Source organism: Pyxicephalus adspersus, chromosome 1 (assembly GCF_032062135.1).
Source record: "Pyxicephalus adspersus chromosome 1, UCB_Pads_2.0, whole genome shotgun sequence".
Lineage (NCBI taxonomy): Eukaryota > Metazoa > Chordata > Amphibia > Anura > Pyxicephalidae > Pyxicephalus > Pyxicephalus adspersus.
This window is the reverse complement of record NC_092858.1, coordinates 165,211,567-165,237,343: the sequence shown is the minus strand read 5'-3', so window position 1 is coordinate 165,237,343 and position 25,777 is coordinate 165,211,567. Positions and strand designations below refer to the sequence as shown.

General features: G+C 40.5%; 1 protein-coding gene across 1 annotated transcript; it reads right to left on the bottom strand.

The window, feature by feature from the left end:
• Positions 1 to 5,883: 5,883 nt before the first annotated feature.
• On the bottom strand, positions 5,884 to 17,534 carry RCAN1 (regulator of calcineurin 1). The gene is made up of 4 exons (XM_072398261.1): positions 17,273 to 17,534; positions 11,591 to 11,764; positions 10,196 to 10,355; positions 5,884 to 8,897 (listed from the first exon to the last, which is right to left on the bottom strand). The coding sequence occupies exons 1-4, from the start codon at positions 17,357 to 17,359 to the stop codon at positions 8,719 to 8,721; spliced, it is 600 nt and encodes a 199-aa protein (XP_072254362.1). The 5' UTR covers positions 17,360 to 17,534; the 3' UTR covers positions 5,884 to 8,718.
• Between the last annotated feature and the right edge of the window lie 8,243 nt (positions 17,535 to 25,777).

The window sequence follows — 25,777 nt, the reverse complement described above, 5'->3', positions numbered from 1 at the left end:
TTACATACAAATTTAACTTAAGAACAAACCTACAGTCCCTACCTGTATTCTAGTTGGGTCATATTTTTTGGAAAGGGATATTTATCATTTCTGTGACTTTATTCATTCACCTCAATGCTGATTGGCATCTCATCTTTAACTTTCAATCCCATTTAAAATAGGAGAGCTTCATTATAATCATCTGGGATTTCATTAGAAGGTTGGACTTGAAAGTTCTAGAACTCATTAACAACATTAAAAGACTTCACTACTTTAAAAAAAAAAAATTCAGTACTTTTGCAGCCTGACTTCTTCTTTCACTTCTGTAGAGAATTACAGAAAATGGGATATTGTGACCAGTCCTGACTTTTGTACTTGTAAACACATCAGTATCTACAAAGTACATGCATGCAGTGTGGGTTTCCTCCCACATTCCAAAAACATGCAGTTAGGTTAGTTGGCTTCTCCCCAAATTGACCTTAGATTGGATTAAAGACATATGACTGTGGTAGGGACATTAGGTTGTGAGCCCCTTGGGATGGACTTTGTACATTGCTGCGTAATATGTCAGTGCTATATAAATAATTACCAAGTAAATAAGGTAGTTGTGCTCAGGTATAGGTTGAGATGATCATAGGTAAGGGAGTTCATGGCAATTTGTTAAGAAGAATGCTCTAATATTACAAAGATACGATTATGCATATATGTATACATAAGGCTTTATTTACAAAACAAGGAATCAGTCATTCCCTCAAACATTCCCAGGTACTGCCATGTAAATACATGAATCTGGAAGACTCCCATGGAATGTTTAAATGTCTAATTACCTGTTTTATAAATAGAACCCAAATATATATCATATCAAAAGGAATATTTGGTACAGATGTGAATTCATCACACATTGTTCAGTGAGAATAAAACAGTCTCGGTCCCCAACACATTTCACAATTCTGCTTCTTTAGTGGAAATGGAGACTAAGTGAGTAACATGAATATATTGATGAAGATCTGAAGATCTCTGTATGGAATGATCAGCCAAGGGGTTCAGGAGAGGCTTGATGAAGAACCAAGTCTCAGTCCAAAACAAGCAAACCCAATGTATAACCAATGGTACTGATAAGGGACGCCAAAAGGAGAGTTGCTGGATGCAATTTTAAATCTAAGTAAAGCTGCAGAGATCAAGCTGACAGCCAAAACAAGTTAGCTGCTATACTATATTGCAATGCTTTCTTATCCCCATACAGTGTAATGGCAAGGCACCATACAATATAATTAGTACTTTTATCACTGTACTGTATGATGACATGGCACTATACAGAATAATTACTATTTTATCACCGTTCAGTATAATGACATTGCAATATAAATAATAATTACATACTGAGCCTATTTCATCATCAGACATTTGGAATTATTACTGATATATAGAAGACATGCAATTACTTTATAAGAACTCTTCCACCCTATTACACACTTGTGCCCAGGATCTGGTAATTCACAAGCCAGAAACAGGATACACCCATTGAGCAGCATTATCAAGGATTTCATCAAGTCAGCAATATCACAGAATAAAATTGTATTGGAGAGTATGGTATGGCTGCTAGAACCCCGGCTATAATTATTATATCCACAGCTCACAGTATATTAGTGTAGTGGTCAGTGAGAAGAATTCCTCTTACATTGCTGGCCATTGGGAAGAATGTCCCCCTTACAGATAGCCAAAAAGATCACTGGTGTCACCTAAACTAACCTGAGAGATACAAAATGCTTATGGCTCAAAGAACTCCCAGCAACCTCTGAAGGAACCCCTTTTCGGGAAACTCTGATCCACAAATATTGTTATCATAAACCAAAGAGGACTGGGCAATATAAGCTAACATTTATTTTATTTCTTCTAAACAGAAATTATATATTTTGGGATGGGAGCTTGGTGTGTTTGTAAGATGCTGAATATATTGGTCGGTGCACATTTTTATTGAAAGCAATTTTTTTAAGCATGTCATACTAAACTCAATAATACTTGAGTGATCCATTGCAGTGCCTTAATGTGCATTAACATTATTTATTATTAGACCAGGAAAATCACAACCCTTCCTTAGCAAGCTGTGCACCATATTGTACGGTATTTGTGTTCTGTTGTGCTGTCTTCTACAATTCAGTGTTGTTGCACCTTTTACTGTGAATAGTACCACAATGTACTACACACAGAGCAGATGCATCACCATGTTTTGTAGTATTGTGCACATTTTACCATGCATCTCAAAAACATGTGTGCAGAGAGGAAACTTGTACAGAGGATGTCATTGTTGGATTCCTTTTGCAGTGTGGAGTTGCCTGGCTTTTATATGCAGCTCCACTGATTTCAGAGCTTTCTTACTTGTCGTTCCTGAACAAGCACTGATCAGATGTTTTAATTTCACTTGCTGCACGCTTGTTCCAGGTCGATGACTCTTAGTATACGGTACTATACTTATATACAGTATATAAAATATATATAATACTGTATGTTTGTATATATACTGTAAAATATATTAATATTATTATTATTATTATTATTAATAATAATAAACAGGATTTATGTAGCACCAACGTATTACACAGCGCTGTACAATAAATAGGGGTCGCAAATGACAGACAGATACAGACCGTGACACAGGAGGAGGAGAGGACCCTGCCCAGAAGAGCTTACATATTTATACTTATAAACCAAAATATATTTTTTTACATTTCTGACATTCCTCCTGATGGTTGTAGTATAATTTAAGCACTGGTATAGGAATTTGCTGGTACAATGTCGCCCCCGTGTGGACAATTTCAACGTTGCCGCTATTTCAATGTTTGTTATAAACTCAGCGCGCTCTGTCGCCCCCATGTGGACAATATCTAAACTGCAGTAAAACATAGCCAGTTATAGGAAAACCTGTTTTTTTTTTTAAGAACTGCATGTGAAAAATAAAATTTTTAAAATGTGTAAATAAACTCAGCAGAGGGGGCACAATACTATCCATGGCGAGCACACGTGCACATCATTGTTATGTAAACGCCTTATTCCCACGTGTGCCCGCCCCACTACACCCCTACTAATGGGACGCTAAAGCCATGGATTGGGCAACAGCAGTTTTCTAATCACTGATTCATATAAAACATTGTAATACCACATTCTGCCATGTATTCTATATATATATATATATATATATATATATATGTATACATAATATATGGTGTATACATAATATATTTACATCAGAAGAATGTGTAATCTCCAATAGCAAGATTCATGGGAATCTGAAAATCTTGCTTAAAATGTTTTTATTTTATCTGAGTATTAACCATGCCAGGATTATTTGTAACTTTGGTACTGTTTATTATGCGCACACACTTATGTTATGTGCTTGCTGTTTGGTCTATGGGAGAGCAGACCCTTTACCAAGCTCATTGAGTTCAGCTAACTTGAAGCTTGTCTGAACAATCATCAGACTCGGAAACAAGTGAAATACTGTATTAAACTACATGTCCCATAATTCCTGGCAATGTGTATTGAGGATGGGGGTGACTACAAATGAGCACATTCTGAATAGAGCATGAATTGTAGCCATGGGCATTAAGGATATGCAGGTTTCTGCAAATTAAGAGAGGGATTTATGGGGACTCATTAAACATTTTAGAGCAAAATGTAAGAATGCAGCGGATTGTGTTCTAGGACAATACTGAAGTTTTTGTATGAGCTTCAACCTTGTTGATCAGGGGTGTCAAACTTTGGCCTGCAAAGTCCTTTTTTTGGCCCCCACAGTTTTCAGAAAATGAACTACATCAGTCCCCCCCCGTTACCACCTCACATTACCATTTTCAATACATAGACATTATTCCTGTACACCCATCATGTGACACAAAACCTAGGCAATGATCACATGGTGCCTGACTTCCAGGGTCATTGTTTGTTTCAGTCCATTAGAGACTGCATAATATAATATTTAGTGTCAGACAAACTTGTGGTGTGAGAGGATGAACAACACACAGGCTGCATAGATAGATAGAAATTAGTCTTCCTCAATTCTTCTTCCTTAACTTCCTCAATTTTTGTCAAATTTCAAGTTTGGCTCTCGACTTGGTCTAAGTTTTAAATTTCAGCCCTCTGTGTATTTGAATTTGAGACCCCTGTTGTAGATTTTCAGCTTATCTGTCAAGCAAAATAATGATCATAGTATATCATAGATCATAGAATAATGTATCATAGCTTCTATTTACTGTCTTTTGGTACTTTTAAAAGATGTAGACTCTCTGCTGCAACTGTATGACTCTTTAAAGTGTCGTGTGATATGTCAGTGCTTCTGGGTTTCTTTATAAAGCAGCGAATCTGATATTCACTGACACATTCCCTATTTTTGTGAATGCAAAAAACAATTTTAACCATTGCAGAAAAGGAATGCAGTCATTACATCTGGGCAGCAATAAGCTGCAATATATTAGTTTGGGGAATTATGGTTGGCCACTAGATGGCAGCATTTCTCTTTAGCATTTTCTCAGCTCAGCAATGAACATGAGCAGTCAGCAGTATGAAGCTGTGGTCTATTGGCTGCATTAATTAGAAAGGGATCACCCTTTCTAAAAAATGAACCTTTGCACAGGAGAACACTTTAAAACCCAACATAGTATTGTCAAGGATGCATCCTACCTCTTGGAGTGAACTGGTTCTTTATATACCAGTACTTACCTTGCAGAATTAGTGGCTAGCTCATCCCTTCCCATCACCCAGAATAATAATAAAATTGTACAGATTGTATGGCACTTGGCCAGCTTAACACCAATTCAATGCTGGGATTGGTGACTGGTGCGGTGTTACAATATAATAATCAGACACTGTAACTAGCTGTGATCAGGAGGCAGATTGGCTCCTCATTGCAGTCAATGATAGCTGCTTCCAGTAGGGGGCGCTGGATGTAATGGACTACAACCACCCATGTGACTCCAATGGAACCATTTAAGGCCCCACCTTCCCTGCAAACTCCCCTATGCATGGGGGTCAGGTACCAATGCTTTGGGGGACGTACCCCATATTTGTATAGGGTAACCCCTCCCACCCAGTGCTAATAAACTTGCTGCCTGGTATCACCATGGGACAGGGTTGCACCCCAGAAATGTATGCTTCTGACCCTATATAGACCCCATTCCCTTCCCAATAAAAAAAGCCAACATCCTACATGTCAACCCAGACAATTTAGTATTTTTAAATGTGTTTAAATGTATTTTTTAAATTGCCAAATGTCCGCTAATAATGTGTATTTTACTAATAGGAACGGTGCTTTTTACATAGAACTACCTTTGCCCAGGGAATTCTGAGTAAATTTCCTGCAAATGTGGAGCAAATCTACATTGATTGTCCTGTTTAACTCTTTAAAAATCCCCCCCACCCCCCACACCACCCCACCACGTGCTGTTTAATCATTGGGTTAATGAATACTTAAAGCCATTTTTTCTCTATATTCAGCAGGTGAAAGTAAAAACCTGTAATACGTTTTTGTAAACTGTCCCACCCAGATTTCCTGTCCTATAGATGCAACAGGAAGTGGGGTGAAACCTCTCCAACGAGAGACAGTTGTTAACAATGGAAGATTTCTGTTCTGGTGAGAATGATTTGACAAGTTACAATGAAAGGACATATAGAGGTGAATCTTGCCTTTAGATACACTTCAATTAGTACATGACAGGTTCCCTTTAAATGCAAAATTATGCAAAAATGCAATGTCTCATCCATACCTCCAGCCATCTCCTGCACACCTGCTGAAATACCAGATCAGGCATAAAAGCTGCTTGGAGATTCAGAAGGCAGACATTGGCCATTCCCACTGCTTTCCTTTGCAGAAGGTTACATACAACACGGACTCATACAAGTAAGGAAGAAATGACATTGTACAACATGGGTTGGGTTTATTTTCTCTCAAACGCATTAACAATTTATTGTGCGTGATTGAAGCCTTTTCCACATATGTACACAAGCCCATAAGTATACAGTACAGGGAGGGGGTCAGTCATCCTGAACTCACCCAGGATTCACAACAGGAGGGGGACATTAAAGCCTCCCTGGGGGTAAATCAGTTCCAACAGATGCACCTTGGAGAAGAATTCGGCCCAGTATGCAGTGACCGCTCCGTTCTACTGCACCGCTGCTAACAGACACTTCTCAAAATCCATACACCCCCAACGCACTGCCACTAGCTGCAATGTGCCTATCATGTCCTGGTATGAAATACGTGACGGATGGAGCAACCAGAACACCCAGCAAGGGGCAAACTAACACTCCTGGAATGGTCTTATAGTAGCAAAAGAAGCTCAGGCTTAAAGAATCCAAACCCAAAAGGTGGATATCAGTTCTTAACAGAGGTAAACTGATGGGAGGAGATGAAAGATGGCTCAGCTTGTCACCAATATGCATTGTTTTCCCTGTGTAATCACAGGCTGGGCTCAGGGAAAATGGGTTGAATGATGACCATCAGAATGAGGACATCTTGTGGCAAAAAGCAGTACTGCAAGGGAGAGCTCTGAATTAAAAGTGAATATTGTAACAGCATTTTTTTAATTATATATATTAATGATCTAACAATTTTCTCTTATTTTAGGCTATTGTTCAGCTTTCTCTTCTTTTACAGGTTGCTTCTGTTGGAATCCTACAGGGTTGCTGTAACATCTGCATTGTTTCACAATAACAGCCCCACCTACAGGTTCTTGATGGAACTGCATGGGAATACCAAACCGCTCCATCAAAATGTGTAATTGTAAATGACCAGTAATTACCTTTAATTATTAAGTTGTATTTCTATGTTTTCAGTATCCCAGTAGTCATTGTCAGGGAAAATTTATTAGTCAACCCCTAATAAAAGACAATGGCTACAAGAGACCTCCACAACTATATGGGAGCTTAGCTTCAGCTGGCCTCCAAATAGGAGCATCTGTTACTAGACAATTTTTTTCTTTAATTCTTCCAGGTGCAGCTGTAAAGTGGAGGTACACTGTAAGATTATGTAAGCTGCCATTGTGGACCTGGATGTGAAATAAACATATTTCCTGGTTGGTGTTCTGATCCTCAGCCATTAATATCATGTGTATTTCGGACCTAGAATGGGAATGCAGCTCAGGTGTTCAGCCAACCACTTGCTTCAGTTGTATGACAGACTACTGAAACCAAAGTATCAGCTTTGCTCAACATGGGGGAACCCTTGAAAAGAAAACTTTCAGGTGTTCAGGGAACCCCCTGCTTTAATTATTATATCCACAGCTCACAGTACATTAGTGTGGTGGTCTGTGGGAAGAATTCATCTAACATTGCTGGCCATTGGGAAAGATGTCACCCTTGCAGAGAGCCAAAAATATATCATTGCTGTCATTTAAACTGACCTTAAAGGCACAAATTGCTCAAGGAACCCCTAGCAACTTCTGCAGGAACCCTGGTTGAGAAACACTGAACCAGGCAATCAGCGTTTTATGGAATGAGTTCAACAATGGCAGCTTCCATAATTACTCAGCACAGGTCCACTTTAAAAAATAGGAGAGTAAGTTACTGGTTTTAAAACAAGACTATTAAGAACAACCATTAGAATCCTGTACATGGTGCTGTCATGACATAAAAACGAATCATGTGTAAGGTAAAGACGACTTCATTTTGCATGCCAACACCGGTACTGTATATCACAGTGATAGTCAGAGACCCAAAGCAGCGCTCAATATACAAGTATGCCCAGGCCTCCTGGCTGAAAAATTGTCAGAAGGCAGATCTGCTCCCTTAGTCCTGTACAACCAAAATCTCTTTCCCTCCATTATACTAAAAGGAACAATCTGATTGCTATGGACAGGGACAACAATATTCCAAATACTTTTCATCACAGCACCCAGTGGGGGACATTTAAAAAACTAGCACTGGCTTCAAGATGACAATTGCTGCTGTTTTCTTGTTTCCTGTAGGTGTTATGCATTATAATTTGCTTCTTAGCTGAGCAGTTTTTACTACACAAAACAAACAACAGAAACGCCAACGTTAGTTTTGTAACTGTCCCACTCGCTTTGCAATTAGTTACAATTTGTCATAAAAATCTAGTTAAATGCAATGTTTGGAAAGTTTACACTGCCTAAGTATAACAATAACCATGTCAGAAGTTCGAAGTCTTTCCCTTCTTTTCTCAGGGGGTTTAGAAATTTCAGCACGCGGTTGAGTAAGTCAAGTTTCTAGATGCAAATCACACAGTCAATGATTCCAGGTTCAGAAAATTCTAAAGTTTTCAACAAAGCAGAAACAAAGCTTTCAGTTCACATGCAATAGGATGATAAAAAAGAAAAATAATAGGTATATATTTCTCCATCTGCGTCCTCAGTTCAAAAGGTAGAAAGACGTACCGGCGATTACGCACATAAGGTGGAGATACGTAGACGACATACTAATATCTTCTGTACTTCAGACCGCCGGGCCAGGAGCCCTCAAGATTTCCTTACACACAGGTAAAGCAAAATAACTACACGGCTTCATAAACAGTATCTAACCTTCATCTTGTCCCATACGGAAGCCTTAGACCGTCCAATAGAAACACGGCGACTGACTTATACAAAAACAAAGCCGGAGACACGCCAGGACAGCTAAGTCGGGTATATAAACGGCCGCTATCGCCACTGTCCTTGGCTGCGTCCCACCATCTTCATATTAAAATGTTTGTGGAGCGAAATAGACATCAAATCTCAGTGTGCTGTGGGTCCTCCTTCAGCTTAGATGGATGGGCATGTAGTCTGGCCTCCTGGTTTGGATGATTTTTGGTTTGCCTTTACGCGTGCCATCCTCATCCTCCTCCACTTCAAGCTCGTTTTCGGGATCGCTTTCGCACACGTGGACCACCACGCTGGGGGTTGTGTCTGTGGCTGCGTGTAATTCATACTTCTCCCCTGCAACCAAGAAAAAAAAAAGAAGTGGTTTAGAAAAATAACAGCAATTGTTATTGCTAGACTAATTAAAAATAAAATGTATTCTGGCCTAGGACTGCTGGTGGATAGAGAAAGGACACATAATGGACACATTACAGCTCCTTGCCACAGTAGTTCTCTAAAAATCCCCAAGTCTGCGTGCAAGCAATGGGCCGAGTCTTGGAAAGCAATGCAGATTTAAAAATGGGCAAATGGGTGGGTGTCAGTCTGATGCAGAGGAAATTCCCAGCATAAAGCCTGCCCTAGGTGACACCCACAAGTGATGTGGATTCTCCATATTTAAAAGTGAAATCCAATGAATAATATCGGCAGGCTGGGGCCCGTCAGCATGTTGTTTGTCTTCACATGAACACCTTATAGCTACCAGTGCTACCCCTCCCTTTCCCGGGCCTGCTGACACCAAGTTTAATTCTAGTACATAATCAATAATTATCACTCGTAGCAACAAATATCTTTGCTTTGTAAGTGAAATGACAAATCAAGCAAGCACAGTTTTCTGATAAACAAGGCTTGGTGACTGTACAGCAAGGCCGCTACGGCCCCCCGGAGATCAAGCCTCGGTGCCAAAGTTCCTGCGTTAACACCCGCACAAGGCGTCCTTTCACAGCTATGCCATGGGATTTTTTTTTTTCCTCTACAGCCTAATGTAGGAAAAATGTGCTACCGAGAATTAAAAATAAAACACAATGATTTTGTCTGGAAAGAATGGAAACTTGGCCCCACGTGTGTTCTATAATCACATCAGCTATTTCTGGACCACTCGAGAGAAAATGTTCCCTTTCTGAGAATTCTGCTTTCCGTACACAGGAAAAATGACTGCTGACTGATAGGCTTATTTCTGTAGAAACATTGGGAAACCAATTTTTTTTGGCTTTAAAGAGAACCTGTCATGACAGAAATAAGAGAGCTAATATGTGAGTTCTGTGGAAGTCATCTTCATTCTTGTTCAACCCCTCCTGCACTGACTGAGGGGGGCAGGGCAACACAGGGGCACAGGAAGCTCCATGGAATGTTAGTATTCCATGGAAGCTTCCTGGAAACATTACAGCTCCATGCCACACAGCAGCAAAACTAACCCTGGGGCCTCAGAGCAAAATATGTGAATCGGACTTGAACCCCCCACTGCAACACAGGGGTGAATCTCAATGAACCCCACAGCAACACATAAGGGTGACCTATAGCAACACAAAAGTGAAGTTATCAGTGCCAAGCACACCAACCATGGCTACTGCAAAAATGTCAGAAAAGAGGCCACCTACCTGGGCCAAGCTTGGAAATGGCATACAGGAGATCGTAATTAATAACTGGAGTGGCATCCCGTTCTTGCTTCCACCCCACTGGAGGAGATGCAGGTGGTGAGATGAGAAATTGCTTCTCGGGATTAGGAGGAGCCAGATGGGAACTGCCTATGTGTAAAGTCTGCAAAAAGATAAAAGTTTTAATTAAGATCACTTTTGGGCTGAAAGGCAATTAAAGAATGGAAAGCATCCTAAAGGAACCCTGTGCCTCCTGTAGGTTGTGAGTGATGACCTTTACCTGACTCTGAAGCACAGACAGCCAGGCAACTAGAATCTTCAGAAGGAAAGGTCAGCAATTCAGCTTATCTACTTTACTAGCTATACCAAGCAGGTACCAGTCCTGGTCCCCCTTCACACTTTGTGGTTCCTTCCACCAGCTCCACATCAGTACAGAATACAGTGGGGAAGTAGGTGTTGGCGGACTGAACTCAATGCACAAAACTTTTTTTATACCTGGTATAACACCTTTAACATGGTGGCTTTAATACTTTAAGAACTGCAACATGAGACTCAGAAATACCCATTTATTAGTATCAGCACTAAGATTGCATAGTGGGAAAAAAACTCCCAAACTCCTAGAACTTTTAAAGTTCTATAAAAAGCTACAAAAAGTATTTCAAGTCAAAGGTGTTGTTATAGCAAACCATGAGACTGCTATGGGCTGAACGTTGTCTGGCTATATAGTGATTTTTGCAGCTGGCAATAACATTTAGTAAATGTATTTGGATACAGTGAATAAATGTATAGTTTATAGGATAACAAAGTATGCCATAAATTACATGAAACCCCACAATCTATTTTTCAATAAATTTGCAATCTTGTCTACACTGTATACAGTTTTCTTCAAGCGTTAATTTGTTACAAAGTTTCTTTTTTGAAGATCCATCAGAAACACTTCCTGTTTCAAGCTGACATCACCAATTCATAGCAATGCAATAGTAAGCGATGGTGACAGCTTGCAGTGTACACACACCGGTCTGCAGAATGTGCAAACCTTATAGACAGCCCAATGGACCACAACACAGTGTGCACAGCAAGCTACTGGTAATTGCACGGCAGTAGCTTAGCAATGTCAGTCTGAAACAGGAAGTGCAGTTACTGGCAAATTCTCCAGAAGAAAATCTTTGCAACATATTTACAGAAACTAATTTGCTTAAAAACTCCTTATACAGTGACTCATGATGACAAACAAACCGAAAAATAACTGAGGGTTTACACTATTGAGAGCAAATCCAATAGTGCACACCTAGAATAGGAAGATTATTCCTTCCTACACATATACTCATAGCTTCCACCTTAATTTGGAGATGAATGAACCCGTTTCCCACCAACAGAAATCAAATATGGAGGACAAACCTGAGCAAAGTACAGCTTGATCTCCTTCCCCAGAAATTCCATCTTGTGCAGTTGGATCCTGGCCTCTGCAGCCAATAGCGGGCTACTGAAATTGATTCTCACCCTTTTAAAGCTTTTGAAGTACTGGAAGGTGGCTTCTTTGTCGTATGTTCTGAACAGAGATTCAAACTTCGCCTGAAAAAATAAATTAAAAAAATATGATTATTTTGTTGCCTTCTGCCTCACATATAGCCAGATAATGCTTCTTATTAAGATTATTAGTATTATGCAGAATTCCAAAATATATCCCATTAAAAAAAAAATTTTTTGCTGCAATATTGATATGATGCCAACAAGCAGACTCATCCATCCTTCCCACCGCTCCTCTTCTGCTTCCTCTCTTTGTAGTTCTTTTCATTGGCTTCCATTTCACCTTAGAATCAAATTCAACCTCCTGTGCTTTGCCTTCAAATCCCTCCACAGTTCTTGTGCCACTTACCTTTCTGACCTGATAGAAAAATACCCCCCTAGCCATTGTCTTCGCTCCTCCAATGACCTACTAATGACTTCCTCACTCATAACCTCATCACAGGACTTTTCTAGAGCTTGAGGGGAATAATGGAGTGGTGGGAAGTAGTAAGGGTTTAAGAGACAGAAAAAGACAAGTAGGCATGTTTGAAACGATGGGGGAAGACCATTCAAGAGAGTCAGGGCAGCTCTAGAAAAGTCTTGGAGCCGTGTGTGTGATAAGGTTATGAGTGAAGAAGTAATTAGGTCATTGGAGGAGCAAAGAGAGTGGATGGGTTGGATGAATATCAACAATTACAAACTTACAGTCTGATCTAATAGCACATTCATATAATGTAACCTTATGGTGTTCACCTGGGGTATATATAATGTATTATCACTTAATGTACTATAGTACTGCAGGGTATTGCAATTTAACCCTTCCATGTCTACCTGCCAATGGCTGTAATAAGGAACAGTATTGCTGCTGCTTGCAGGTGGCACATAACCAGGGGTGATATGATTTGACATTTGTTGCAGGATAATATAGAGACCTGATTGGTTGTTCTGGGTTGCTAGCTGCCATCCTGGCTCTGCACTGCAGTAATAAATGCGATGGGAACAATAGGTGTCCTGTGTATACATTTACTCCACGCTGTCACTATGAAAAGATTACAGATTAGGCGTCTAAACTGAACTTTTAAGGAGGCGATGACAAATTGTACGGAGCATATGCTGTACATTTTCCACAACCCCCTCGGTCATTTTCCTTCTGGAAAGAAAAAAAAACCGCTTGCCCTGTGGAAATAAATTCCCCACTGCAGAGAGGAAAACGCAAATTCTCCGGCTGGTGAGCGATTTATCAATGTGAACGCATGTCTGGTATTGGGAGTGCAGACAGGAGGAACGGATGGGTATTAAAGAGACCCTGTCACCAAAAAAATAATAAATTGCAGCTTAAAGTACAAAAAAAGCAAATGTTTTCACAGAATACCTGCAGTGTCTTTCCTTTCTATAAAAGGTTTATTATTGACTTGCAATGTGCTGGAAATACTGACTATAAGAGCTTATTTGGTGAGTATAGTCACCTCCCCCCTTCTTGCATGTTATACCCTCCCCTATTGTCTAATTACTGTCAGAGCTGCTCCAGCTCCTCCACCCCTACCATCACCTCACTTTACAATCCTATGTAGCTGCCAGGGAAGGAGTGAAGAGGAATGCTATAGAATATGAAGACATCACAAGAATGAATGTTTACATCACATACGATGACAGAACCCATTTGCAGTCCAAGGACTCTACAGCAGAAAAAAACCCAACCGGGGTTCTAGCCCTTCCCTGTTCAACCCACATCTGGAAATAAAACGTTAAAGAGACCCTGTCACCAACAGCATTTTTACTTTTTGTAAATGTTTCTGTATCTATTTGCAATGGGAAAAATCAGGCTATCATATGGACTGTATGGTTCTACAGAAGGTTATAAAAATTAGAACTTAATATTATTAATTATTATTATTATTAAACAGGATTTATATAGCGCCAACATATTACGCAGCGCTGTACATTAAATAGACAGAAATATGAAAATAATGGCAGTATGACAACTCCCATCATGTATTTCATCAACCGATTGCCTGGAAATGCTCGATCAGAAATCACTGAACCCCTCCTTGCTTTTATAATGTAATGTATAAAACAAGACTTCAATATGGAGAATGATTGCCCTATAGTGTGCAGGGCCACATACACAGGTGCCGCCATCTTTGCCACAATCTGGTGACGAGTTTAAGGATTTTAGCAAAGATCAGCCTCAGGTGACCCCACGTCCTCACTCCACGTTCCTTGCTCAATTACAAAGTTGGGACTGGAACGAATGTTGTCACTCACCCCGAGGCTGTTGTAACATGCCAAAGATAGCAACAAATAAGCACCAGGCAGCTTTTATTTTGAAGGTTTAGTTGTCCTTTAGCCCAATGACAAACTTAACATTCACTCCCCTTCCCTAGGAAATTTCTTTGCTTATTCCAATTTTTCTGTTTCACAAATCTCAAATCTGCCCCATGGTATGCGGGGTCCCCAGGTTAACATTTGCAGATTGCCAAAGAGTGAATAAAGTTAGGATTGTCTGGAACAATGTTTTTGTTGGCCTCAAATTGAACGTCTTTGAGATTCTTCACATCAAGCTGATTTATGGACCCATTTAGAACACGTTCCATGTTTTGTTGCATTGTGGTGCCAATCATTGTCCAACTCCATTCACCTTCACAATGCGCCCATCATAATGGGCACTGCAGTGCGCTGTGCCAGCAAAATTATTGGTGGTGCATTAGGCAGATCATTCAAAGGAATAAACCACCATAAAAGTACAACTACAATAATCAGCAGCTTTGGGTCATTCATAGTACATCAATAGGATGACCCAAATCCTAATACCTATGTCCCTTTGAGGGACGGACAGTGACATGACTATAGACTTTGTAAAGTGTTGCATAATATGTAAGTGCTGTATAAATACTGTATAATAATAATAATAATAATAATATTACGTTCGGATGTAATAGTGAGATGTGCACCTCCATTGATGATACCATGTGACTGCATCACGTCATCATGTCTAAAGAGACTCAGCAGATGCAATCTGTGCAACTCACAATTTTGGAATAAGGAGAAAGCGTTGGCACAGGAGAAAATGTGACCACACTACAACAAAGGAATAGGATCTAGTACAATGGAGAATGTTTATTTGGCGACGTGAATGATCTCTTAGCTCTTCGCTGGGTTCATGAGACACTAGCAACAAATTAGGGATTCCATCCATGGGGTGAAGTCACCAGAGATGGGATCTATGTAGAGGACACATGCAGACAATAAAATATTCACTGGTTTGCATGTGTTGCTCTCTTGCTTCCTGGATGAGGTATATATGTTGTTCTCTTGTTGCCGACTTACAGCTTGTCAGTTGACATTCTGCTCAAATACATGATCATAATTCCGATCATATTGCACTATTTTTTAATGATTTGAAAGAAAATATTCATAGGATAGGGATGTATCAGTGTACCTTTTAAGTGACTTTAAAGCGAAACCAAACCCGGTTATACTCACTCATTCAATGCCGACAACCGCAGGTAAAGCCGCCATGTGCCAGGAAACCCAGCAAGCAACATATGTGCAGCTCAGCGATTTTGACAGATCGAGCGATCAGGCAGGTAAGAACACTTATTGCTGTAGCTGCATTGTTCCTTTTCTGAAACAAAGCCCTGCCTGATTAAAAACTATTAAAGTATAACTTAGGGTGAAGTCAAAGAAAGTATGATATAACCGCCAGCCAAGCTCATTTATCAAAGGATGTTTACCTAGTTAAATAAATGCTAACTTTGCAATGTAAATGTTAGTAAATAAATGCTGTGTTCACTTTGAATACGAAATCACGTGCTAGGGAAAATCCTGCTTATTTTTTGGGTTTTTAAATACCCTTGCACATGATTGGTACGTGAACACGGGCTTATCCCATCCAACTAACAATCACTTTACTATGTGAACATTACAGACATAACAAAACAGATGACAAGTACAATTTACTTGCAAATGATCTCAGTTTGGTAAAAGTTTTATAAGTGAATCTAAATTGGTGATAGTGCTGGTTCACAAAAGAAGAATCATTACAATCCTTCAATATAGGAGATGCCATCTGATTTGTACCAGAATGTAACCTGTTTTGATGCCGGTTTGCTGCATAGATACCCCAATTTACAGATCTATATCACTAGTTCAGGTGGAAACATATGCTGCTTGTCCTATTCCACCTGAAAAGGTGACTTGATTCAATTTTATGGAAAGACGCAACTATGTAAATGTACTGGGAAGGGCCAAGCTGGATCTGTATGGTTAGAGTCTGAAATTTGAAATTCAAAGTAGGCAGATGTGGTGGTAAGACGATCGAAACCCCAAACTACATGAGTTTGCTGCATGCAAACATACATACATACATTCAATATTGCTGCATACAAACATATATACACACATACAAACATACAATAAACCTTTTGCAGTGATAAGCAACCCCACAGGACGTATTTTTAAAGGCAATATAGATTGATCGATCATCGCAACCTTTCTTTAATCGGAAGGCACATAAGTGAATCCTGGTTGATGATTGTGCATGATACAACAACGTGCAAGAATTAGTAATGAAGGTCGGCTGCGCAGCAAACAAAGCAGATCATTGGGTTTCTAAAACCAAATGCCACACTGATAATAATCATATCTAAACTTTCCATAACTCTAAGTGCTCAGTAGAGAATATGGATTGCTTTAAATGAACGTGTTTTGCACAACAAAAAGTACCGTACAGAAACTCAATAAGACCAACCTAAAGAAAGCTCTGGTCACTGAAACTGTATGCTGTACTGATAAAACGTATCTAACCTCAAATACAGAAATGTAATATATTGCAGTTTACCAGTCCTTCAATAGAGATGCTGAATTAATTTTCCTATATAACGCACTACCAGTGCAAGGGTGACAACACTCATTCACTGTACTTTATCTAGAGGTTCAGCGTTGCCACCAGAGGCTGCGGTGCTGAATTAGAATGCAGCCACCTTTCCTTGTCTATATTATTAAAGAGGGAAAGTTTTCTGTAGTTCACAGAATATAGCTGGAAAAGTTGATACATTATCCTTACACAGTAAATCCCAGGTCACAGGATAAGTCAAAAATGCCCAAATGCAGCTGCCACAAGGACAGGTAAGTTGCAGTGTTATATATTTTGGTCCTCAGTTTTAAATTCTACCATATTATTATTAAACAGTATTTATATAGTGCCAACATAATACGCAGCGCTGTACATTAAATAGGGGTTGCAAATGATAGACAGATACAGACAGTGACACAGGAGGAGGCGAGGACCCTGCCCAGAAGAGCTTACAATCTAGGAGTTTGGGGTTCAATAAAAAACGAATGGTGAGCCATAGGAGGAGGATATGAAATGGTGGGTGAGTAGTGAGGGTTTTAAGAGACAGAAGAAGACGGGTAAGGTGAGTTTGAATCACATCAAGGTCAATTTTATCAATCTTAAAAAGTGTTGCAATAAATGAACAAAAAAGTAGAGTAAACTAAACACAAAAAATGAAATACAAAAACAACAAACAAGAACTAACTTATTAAAAAGACAATTGGCAAAGGCGCTCTTACCCTGGCATCATTCTGCTGGAAGATCTCGCTGCCTGGCACACAAGCCACCAGGGAGGAGAAGCTGTAGTTGAAGTTTCGGAAGTGCATGTTGGTTGCCCTGAGCACAAACTAATCTGCTTTCAGTAGAAGTTTCTAAAGATGTGAGCGGGACTGTACAGAGCAAAGCATACAGTAAACTGTTTATAAGGGAAGTGCTTGAACTCCTCCCAGTGAAACTTTTTACAGATTGTCTCCTATGGGGCAGCACATTCCTACACATGAGTCCTGCATGATCTGCAAGCCAAGTCAGGGAGAGGACTTAGCAGGATGGGGCTGTGACATCACCATTACTCAGTTTCTGTATGCTAATAAGGTTTTTTTTTTCCTTTTGCTTTACAGGATGGAAAAAACAGCTGAGGTTTGCATAGCAGCTGCTTTATCAAGACCTTTGGCTGCATAGTTTCCACTGCTAGTAATTCCATTCAGCACTCAGACTTTACATGCTCTCACCACTTGAGCCAAGCGGCCGGTCTTAAGATGGAAAATGTTAATACGAGCGTCCCGGGCTGTATAGCAACAAACACTTATTATCTGACAGCGGCACTTAAGGCCATCGTGAGGGAAAATAATAAAAGCATGCTGTTAATTAGAAGTGTTGGAGTCAATAGGGACAGAGTTAAAAAATGTGTACAGTAACCCTGCAAGGGTCAGCGCTTCTTAAATCGTGGGCCAGAGCTGTATAATTACTAAGAACATTACGGGATTCGCTTATCGTTGCATATTTAACTCAACGATACTAAAAAGACCTTGTCGCCACAATGTTTATTGAAAGCAGAACATGGAGTTTTTTCTTTTTACAACTTGCAGCATCCCTGTCCCCCGAAAGTGCACAATCTTGCTACTTCGTCAACAGACCTTTCTGTGATTCTTTTTTATACATAAATTGACATCTTATTGAAATCCCTGCTCGAAAGTTTTTCCCAATCAACCACAATTCATATAACGCTCCTGGCAGATCCCCTGAGTAAGCCGACAGGCGAAACGCTTCGGGTTACAATGCTTTATTACTTATACCTTGATACCTTTGTGCGTTAATGTCTTACATCCCATTTGAATATACTTGGGATGGACCTACCTTTCTTGTTTACTTTGTTTATGTGCATACTATACAACCTTATGTTTTTTTTATGATGTTCAATATAATTTACCTAATATACTTTTGTTTGCCAAAAATCTTTCTCCTTATTTGCATTTGAGTTTTTTTCTACTTAAGGTTTCTTATTGAAAGCTTTTCAATGTTCTCCCCAGCCTCTTTTAGCTAGGCCCACCACCCGGCACTTTTCAGTAACCAACCGGCTTGTTTGGGTGGTTACTGAAAAGTTGGGACGCAATACAGGGTCTTGCACCCACAGGGGGAGTCCAGATGTGTTAGGTATCCTAGCTTCCATCGCTAAGCTGAGAATGTAAAGCTCATTGTATTTTGACAGAAGAGAAAGCAATCGGGAAGGTGAGAATCCTTACTGCTGAAGGGACACCGCCCAGTGTTCTCCCCAGCCCCTTTTAGCTGGGTGCACCACCCAGCCGGCTGTTTTTGGGTGGTAACTAAGGAGTTGGGTCACAATACTGGGGCTGCCACCTGTCTATAATTTCGGGTTTACCATCGCCTGTCCTATTCTGCAATAAAACAAAACCCAATCCCACATTTTAAAAAGTGGAACTTTAGTTCCACAATAATCAATGTACTTACTGCACCCAGTGAATCCTGCACAGTATAGATTTTGTCTTCTTTACGGCGCTTCCCACGCCGCCATCTTTTTTTGTTCTGGCTTCCTGATGGTGTCACCTGATCTTGCAAAATTGAGCAACATGTTTTACAGCAGGGTCTAAAATCTAAACAATCATATAAACACCTAGACGTCCTCCCTTTGCCATATTTGCACCAATCCAATCAGTAATGCCACCTAGTACATAAACATTTTTGGTGTTGAGTTTAAATAAACTATAATTTTAACACCACTTATTTTTAATATTTGAACACTGATCTTCCTCACTCCCATTTATTTGTCACTGCCATCAAAGCAAACAATAGGTGACACAACAAAATCCTTTGGCACCACCAGGTGTAATATATGTAAATGAAGGCAGTGACACCCTGTATCCGGGACAGGGGGAAAATGACACAATTTCCTGGACTTTGTTAGCACACAATGATCTCCTTTATTCATTTTCACCAGTTATTTCATAAGTGGGCCACAGAGTCATCACATCCAATTCTGCCACTTCTTCCATGTTTTCGGGGAAAGAATTACACGGAACACTCCAGGGACAAATAAATTCCTAAACCGGAAGTCCAGTTATGAAGGTTTGCTCCCCCTGGACGTGGAACAAGTGCTGAATTTCTGAGCGCACATTACTAATGTGTTTATTACATGGACGCTCTAGGAAATGGCAAAGCTCAAAGGAAAAATAAGATGTGAGAGGGAGCAGTAATTACAGTAGTTCAATCACATTCCCCCCTCCAAATCCGAGCAGAGATTTAACTACGGTATTCCCAGCAAACTGGCCTTCTGTGTTACATGAACAGAGCTGCTAGTTATTCTGTTTAAAGAGAACCTGTCAGGATGAGAGTATGTACGCTGCTAAAATTGTTGACCAGAGATGGGTTTAAATCTGAATTGAGGGGCAGCACCGTGGCTCAGTGGTTAGTACTTTGGCCTTTGCAGCGCTGGGTCCCAGATTCGAATATCGCCCAGTCCCCATGTCTGCTTGGGTTTCCTCCGGGTACTCCCGTTTCCTTCCACATTCCATAAACATACAGTTAGGTTAATTGGCTTCCCACCAGCGCTGCATAATATGCTGGCGCTATATAAATACTGTGTAGTAGTAATAATACTAATATCCTTTTGGTTTGCTTTATTCCCATTACAAATCCTTCACTCTGGCCGAGTCTCCCATTAAGGTGAATAGGAGAGATTGAGAATAAGTTTTAAAATTAGGTTTCAGCCACAGCTATGGCAGGTCACAGGATGGTTCCCAAAGCAACATGCCACTTTGGACCATGCGGCTTTGAAGATTTGCATTATGGCTGCAGCTGGGTCCAAATGTGGTTGCCCAAAGTGTGGCCTGCCTTTCCCAAATTGCTGCTGTGCACCAGCGAGTGCCCGGGAGCCGGGTGGGTTCGCACCTTGGGTCTGAAATGGCCTGAGGGCATTTGCACAATGGCTTGAGAACTACAACATGACCATGCCGGCTTGGGCTCACAGGACAGATGATCCTGCAGTAAGTGAAAAATCTAATAAAGTTACCAGCAAGAGAACTCACTCATGGCGCAAATGCTTAAAAAATGATTATAGGAAGGGTAGCATCGGTGCCAATTATCACCCCTCCTATTGTGTGATACTTCCCCCACCTCCTAGATAGTAAGCTCTTCGGGGCAGGGTCCTCTCCTCATGCTGTGTCACTTTTTGTATCTTTCATGCTGCGTATTATGTTGGCGCTATATAATTCCTGTTTATTAATAATAATTTCATGCATGTGAGTAGTCTATTGACATTGTGTCAAGAACCCTGCAAATACAGAAAAAATGTATAAAGTCCTGTTGTGAGCTGACAACACAGCATTTTTATGGAGCAAGTAGTGTCGGCCCTGCCAAATTGTCTCCGTTCCAACACAACTTAACCCCCTCCCATTCTATTCTCTACAACATAAAGACTAATTGTTCTGTAGTCCCATGATAAAAACTAAAAGGGCTAATTGGACTTCTTGAGATAACACACAGGGAGTTTTTGTTTTCTATATTTACTAACTGATATAACAGCACCTCACTGGAACACCTTGACATCATTGGGTGTCTTCCACCTCTATTTTTTTATAACAGGTACAAAATTACATTTTACTTGTGCTGGTGGTCATGGCCACATACCAAAGAATGTTTGTATTTGCTATATTGTTCTGCTTTGTCACCTCATCTCCAGGAAGTTCATGCAAGGTCTCCTCTTGTATGCTGCCTTTGTCTACAGTAGAATCTGAATGTTCACTCTCAATGGGTTTTAGTGTCCTTTTACTCTTTCTAGAAGAACTCACTGAACTAAAACTGATTCTTGCAACCTTAGTACCTAAGTACATGTTCTTATGTTCCTTTTAGCTTTTCATACCACAAAGAGCTGATACAAGGAAAGGACCAAAGCAAGAATGTAATAAATACAATGAAGTTAAAGATGAAAGCAGATACATTCCTGCCAATTATGAAAAAAGAAAACTTCTCCTACAATATAGGTTTAGTGAGGATGGGATTACTAAAGCAGACCAAACCTAAACCCTTTTATTTAAAGCGTACCTAAAGCCAGAATTTTCACTTTACATAAAAAGGTAGACAACCCTTTTTAATTAGGGGGCGGTGCTGCACTTAAAAAAAAGGCTCTTGGGCGCTCCTTTTGCGCATGCCCGAGCATCTCAGGCATTCGCAGAAGGAGTCTTTTTGCAGCAAATATTTATTTCATCCTACATCACCCATACTCGCACCTGGGACGGGTGACATAGAATGAAGAATAGGAAGAAAAAGAGAAGATGGCGGGGCCCAGAAGGCCGGCTCCGGGACGAAAGCTGGGACGACGCGGGACCCGATGCAGGACACCCCCGGAGGGATCAGACTGCCCTGTGGGATTAAAGGTGTTTTTTTTTTTTTTTTTGTTCTGAGTTTAGTTCCTCAAAGTAAAACTGGTAATTTTTATTTTAAAGGAGCAATCAAGACAGAATGGGAGTGCAAAGCCTCCAGGAATACCTGCCTCATGCATCCAGGGAGGCTCTGGCTGCTCAAGACAAGGAGCCCTTTTTATTAATGGAAGAAAAAAACCTGATATCACGCATATGCAGTAAGATTGGCAATCTTTTTCCCTAGCTATGTCACCAGATCTCGCGCCTGCGCAGTGCATGACAAGGTGACACAGGATGAAGAGAAGATGTTGGTGCCCAGTGCTTCCTCTGCGCCAGCTCGAAGCTGGATGCCGGGACGATGCGGGACCCAAACAAAGAAACCTCCCAATGGATAGACTGATAGCAAATTGCTGATCTTGCGCATGCACAGCGAGAATAGCAAACTTTTTCTCAATCTACGTCATCCTATCTCGTGCCTGTGCAGTGCATGTTTGGGTGACACCGGTAGATGAACCCAGAAGGAGAGGAGAACATGTCGGTGCCCCACACTTCCTCTGTGTCAGGCCATGAGCTGAAACCTCCCGACAGACAGACAGATCTGCCAGATTAAAGGTAAGTGTGTGTGTGTGTTTTTTTATTTTTTTTTTGTGTTTTGAGTTTAGATCCACTTTAAAGTGAATCTAAAACTTAAAATTTGGGATCAGACAGGGCTTAATTGCAGAAAGGCAGGTGATGTCCCTTCTGTATTAAGTATCGATAAGACATAATTGCTGTCCCAGCTGTCAAAAAAACCCGATTTGAGAATGTGCAGCTCTGCATTGGTTGCCTGCGCAGGAGTTATGTCTTCCCGGCAAACCAAGATTGCCGAAGACTAGAATGAGGAAGAGAGGAGGCTGCTCTTGCAACAGAACCCTGACAGGTTAGAATTCACTGGGTTTAGTTCCACTTTAGGAGTATCGCAAACTCCCAACTGCAGGACGAGCAAATGGTTCATCTAAATAAGGACCAAACCAAGAATTTATATATACATTTTCTTCTGCCCCCCAGGAACCTTCTGTGTGATTATTTGTGACCATTGATGATATCAGGGACCCCATCTTAGTTGCTATATCCAGCAACTTGGTCACTGCTGCTCCATAGTTAGGTTGAAAAAAAGTTTATTATTTTCAACCACTAGTAATATATTTAATCAACATACTAGAAACGTGCATATTCCAGACAGAATCATATATGCACAGTTGATCCAGAGGAAGGCAAAAATCCCCTTACAACACATGGTTCAATTTACTCCAACAGGGGAAAAAACCCTTCCCAATTCCTTAAGGTAATCGGATATTCCTTGAATCAACAATCTGCAGATGACAAATGAACCACTGGGAAGCAATGAAGCCCCGACAAAGCAGCACTTGGTCATTAACACGTGCACAGCAAGTGCATGAACTGTAATAAATGCACCAGAGGGAAGACGCTGGTTTACTCGTGCCAGAATATGCGAGCTAAAACTGAAAGGTGCATTGAAAACACAGACCCAGAACCTCATACCAGAACTAACCTGATGAAATTGGCTGCAACAAGTCAAGCTGTCATTTAATTGTTACTTCTTTACATTTTTAGGCCTGGAGGAGAACTGTATTGTTATTTTTTCTGTTTTTTTACATTATGCTCACCAGGGAAACTAGGCACGCATGCAGTAAACTTTGTCTGTGTGTTAGGAGCAATGTAATAAGCACGTTCACATAATAAACTAATAATGCTGGTTTATCCGTTTCCACTTATTGTATGGCGGCCTACACAGCTGGAAATGATCATTCATGATCAAATTAGAAAAATTAATTAGTTCTGTAAGCACAGCACCGGTTCTGTTCTATGGAAAACAGGCGGGAGGTTGAGTGAGCGGCACCCCATTGTGCTCTCCTCCCTTGACTTGTATAGCGGTTGCTCATGGAGTCCAGCGACCGCTGTACTCGTTAGATTCTCTTCCGACAAGCATGTACATTCCTCTTGGACGGTAATCATCTGATGTGTGTGCATAGCCCCTAAATCCACTTCCAATTTGGTGCTTGACGACCAATCCAAACGATCAAGATTCTGATTAGTAACTGATCTATTACAAACCCCAAAACAGCAAACACATTTACAGAGTTCTCGCCAGAATTTAATTCAAATTTGGTGGGAAAAAAAGCTCTAGGCAGGTGGTGGACCCTAAATTGTGACAAAACTTTTCAGTAGCCACCCAAAAACAGCCTGGTGGTTACTGTAAAGTGCTGGGTGGAGCGCCCTTCTAAAAGGGGCCGAGGAAAGGCTGCCTTACAATTGTCTGCACAAATGAGCAGTTCCGAGCAACAGTATTTGATAGTTCATACACATAATACAACTTTGTGTATACACGATTTCTATTCACCAACACATCCAATCTATCCACAAAATATCAGAAATCCAAAAACCTGTGAAATCCTTCCCAGAACCTCAGCGCAGCCATTGTTCTCCCCACCACCCGGCACTGTTCAGTAACCTCCCGGCTGTTTTTATGTGGTTACTGAAGAGTTGGGTCACAAAACAGGGGCTGTTACCCACCTACAATTTCTTTCCACCCTGCTTAAAAAACAAATTCTGGGTTGAGCACAGACAGCCAAACTAGGGTGCTAGTAAACCTCAATCATAGATTTACCTTTAGTACTGCTTATATGGAAATTTACAATTTTAAACCACACATATGTCATGTGCCAATTGCATGAAAGCAAAATGTTTGCATGTCCCACTCACGCTTTAACAAAAACACCGATATATGTTACCCAACACCTGGAATGTCCCGATTGTGTACTGGTAGACATTAACTGTAAGTTCTGTGTTTAGGGGTAAATTAAGACATTGTGATAAATGTTTACATATAGATCTCTGGAAGTGATAAGAATGTTTATACTTTGCTGTAAAACACACAATGTTACATTTTTATGACTTATTGTGCACACAGAAAAGTAGCAGTGTGACAGGTTACATTACTGCGTGCTAAAGCTTGTTTAAAGAGCGGACCTCCTGTACTTTGACCACATTAAACAAAGTAACATAAGCAAGCGCCATGAGGGCTCATATACACATATAGGTTGCTGTGGTCATACTTTCATTCTACACAATGACTCAGATATTTACCCACTTTGCTTTGTAAAAAACATGCATGTCTCATGTTCAGCTACATACACACATCAGATATAGTCGCCCAAGGTGAATGGTTTTGCTCCGACTAAAACATCTGACATGTGAAAAATTTACTTTGTCCTGCCGTTATCTACTGTGGCAGATTTATAAATGACCAAACCAGGAACAATCACTGTTCAGGCCTATGAAAGAAAGTAAGGCTACCTATACATGTCAAATGATTCTCGTCCGATAATTGGCCCCTCGGGGCTGAAATCAGATGAGAATCTGGCGTGTGTACAGTGTCGCCCGTCACTCTGACATCTGTCCTAGCGGGTTCGAGGACAAAGAACGAGGAACGATCATAATGAAAGTAAAGGAGAGGTAGCACAGTGGGGTGCCGCTCTGTCGTTCCCCCCCCCCTCTCCCTCTATAGAGCAGAACAGTGTTGAATGTACAGCACTCGTTCAAGCATCATGTAGTCTTTTGTTGTTCGAAAGAATTGTGAAAGATCCTTTCCAACAACAATTATTGCACGTGTGTACCTTTGCTTGTCCTGCTCTCTTCCCTCTCCATAAAGGAGAACAGAGCTGCGTGTACAGTGCTCGTTCATTCATGTTGCTGAAAACGATTATAAAAGATTGTTTCCAGCAGCAAAAATTTACAGTGTGCATACTGCCTTACATTTAAGGTCCGTTGAATGGAAATGGATAAACTAGCATTATTAGCTTATTATGTGAA

Coding starts and splice junctions, on each gene's coding strand:
- RCAN1 (XM_072398261.1), bottom strand. CDS start 17,359: ATGCACTTCCGAAACTTCAACTACAGCTTCTCCTCCCTGGTGGCTTGT. Junction 11,765..17,272: donor TCCAGCAGAATGATGCCAGG/GTAAGAGCGCCT, acceptor TTATTTTTTCAG/GCGAAGTTTGAATCTCTGTT. Junction 8,898..10,195: donor CATTTCCAAGCTTGGCCCAG/GTAGGTGGCCTC, acceptor TCTTGGTTGCAG/GGGAGAAGTATGAATTACAC.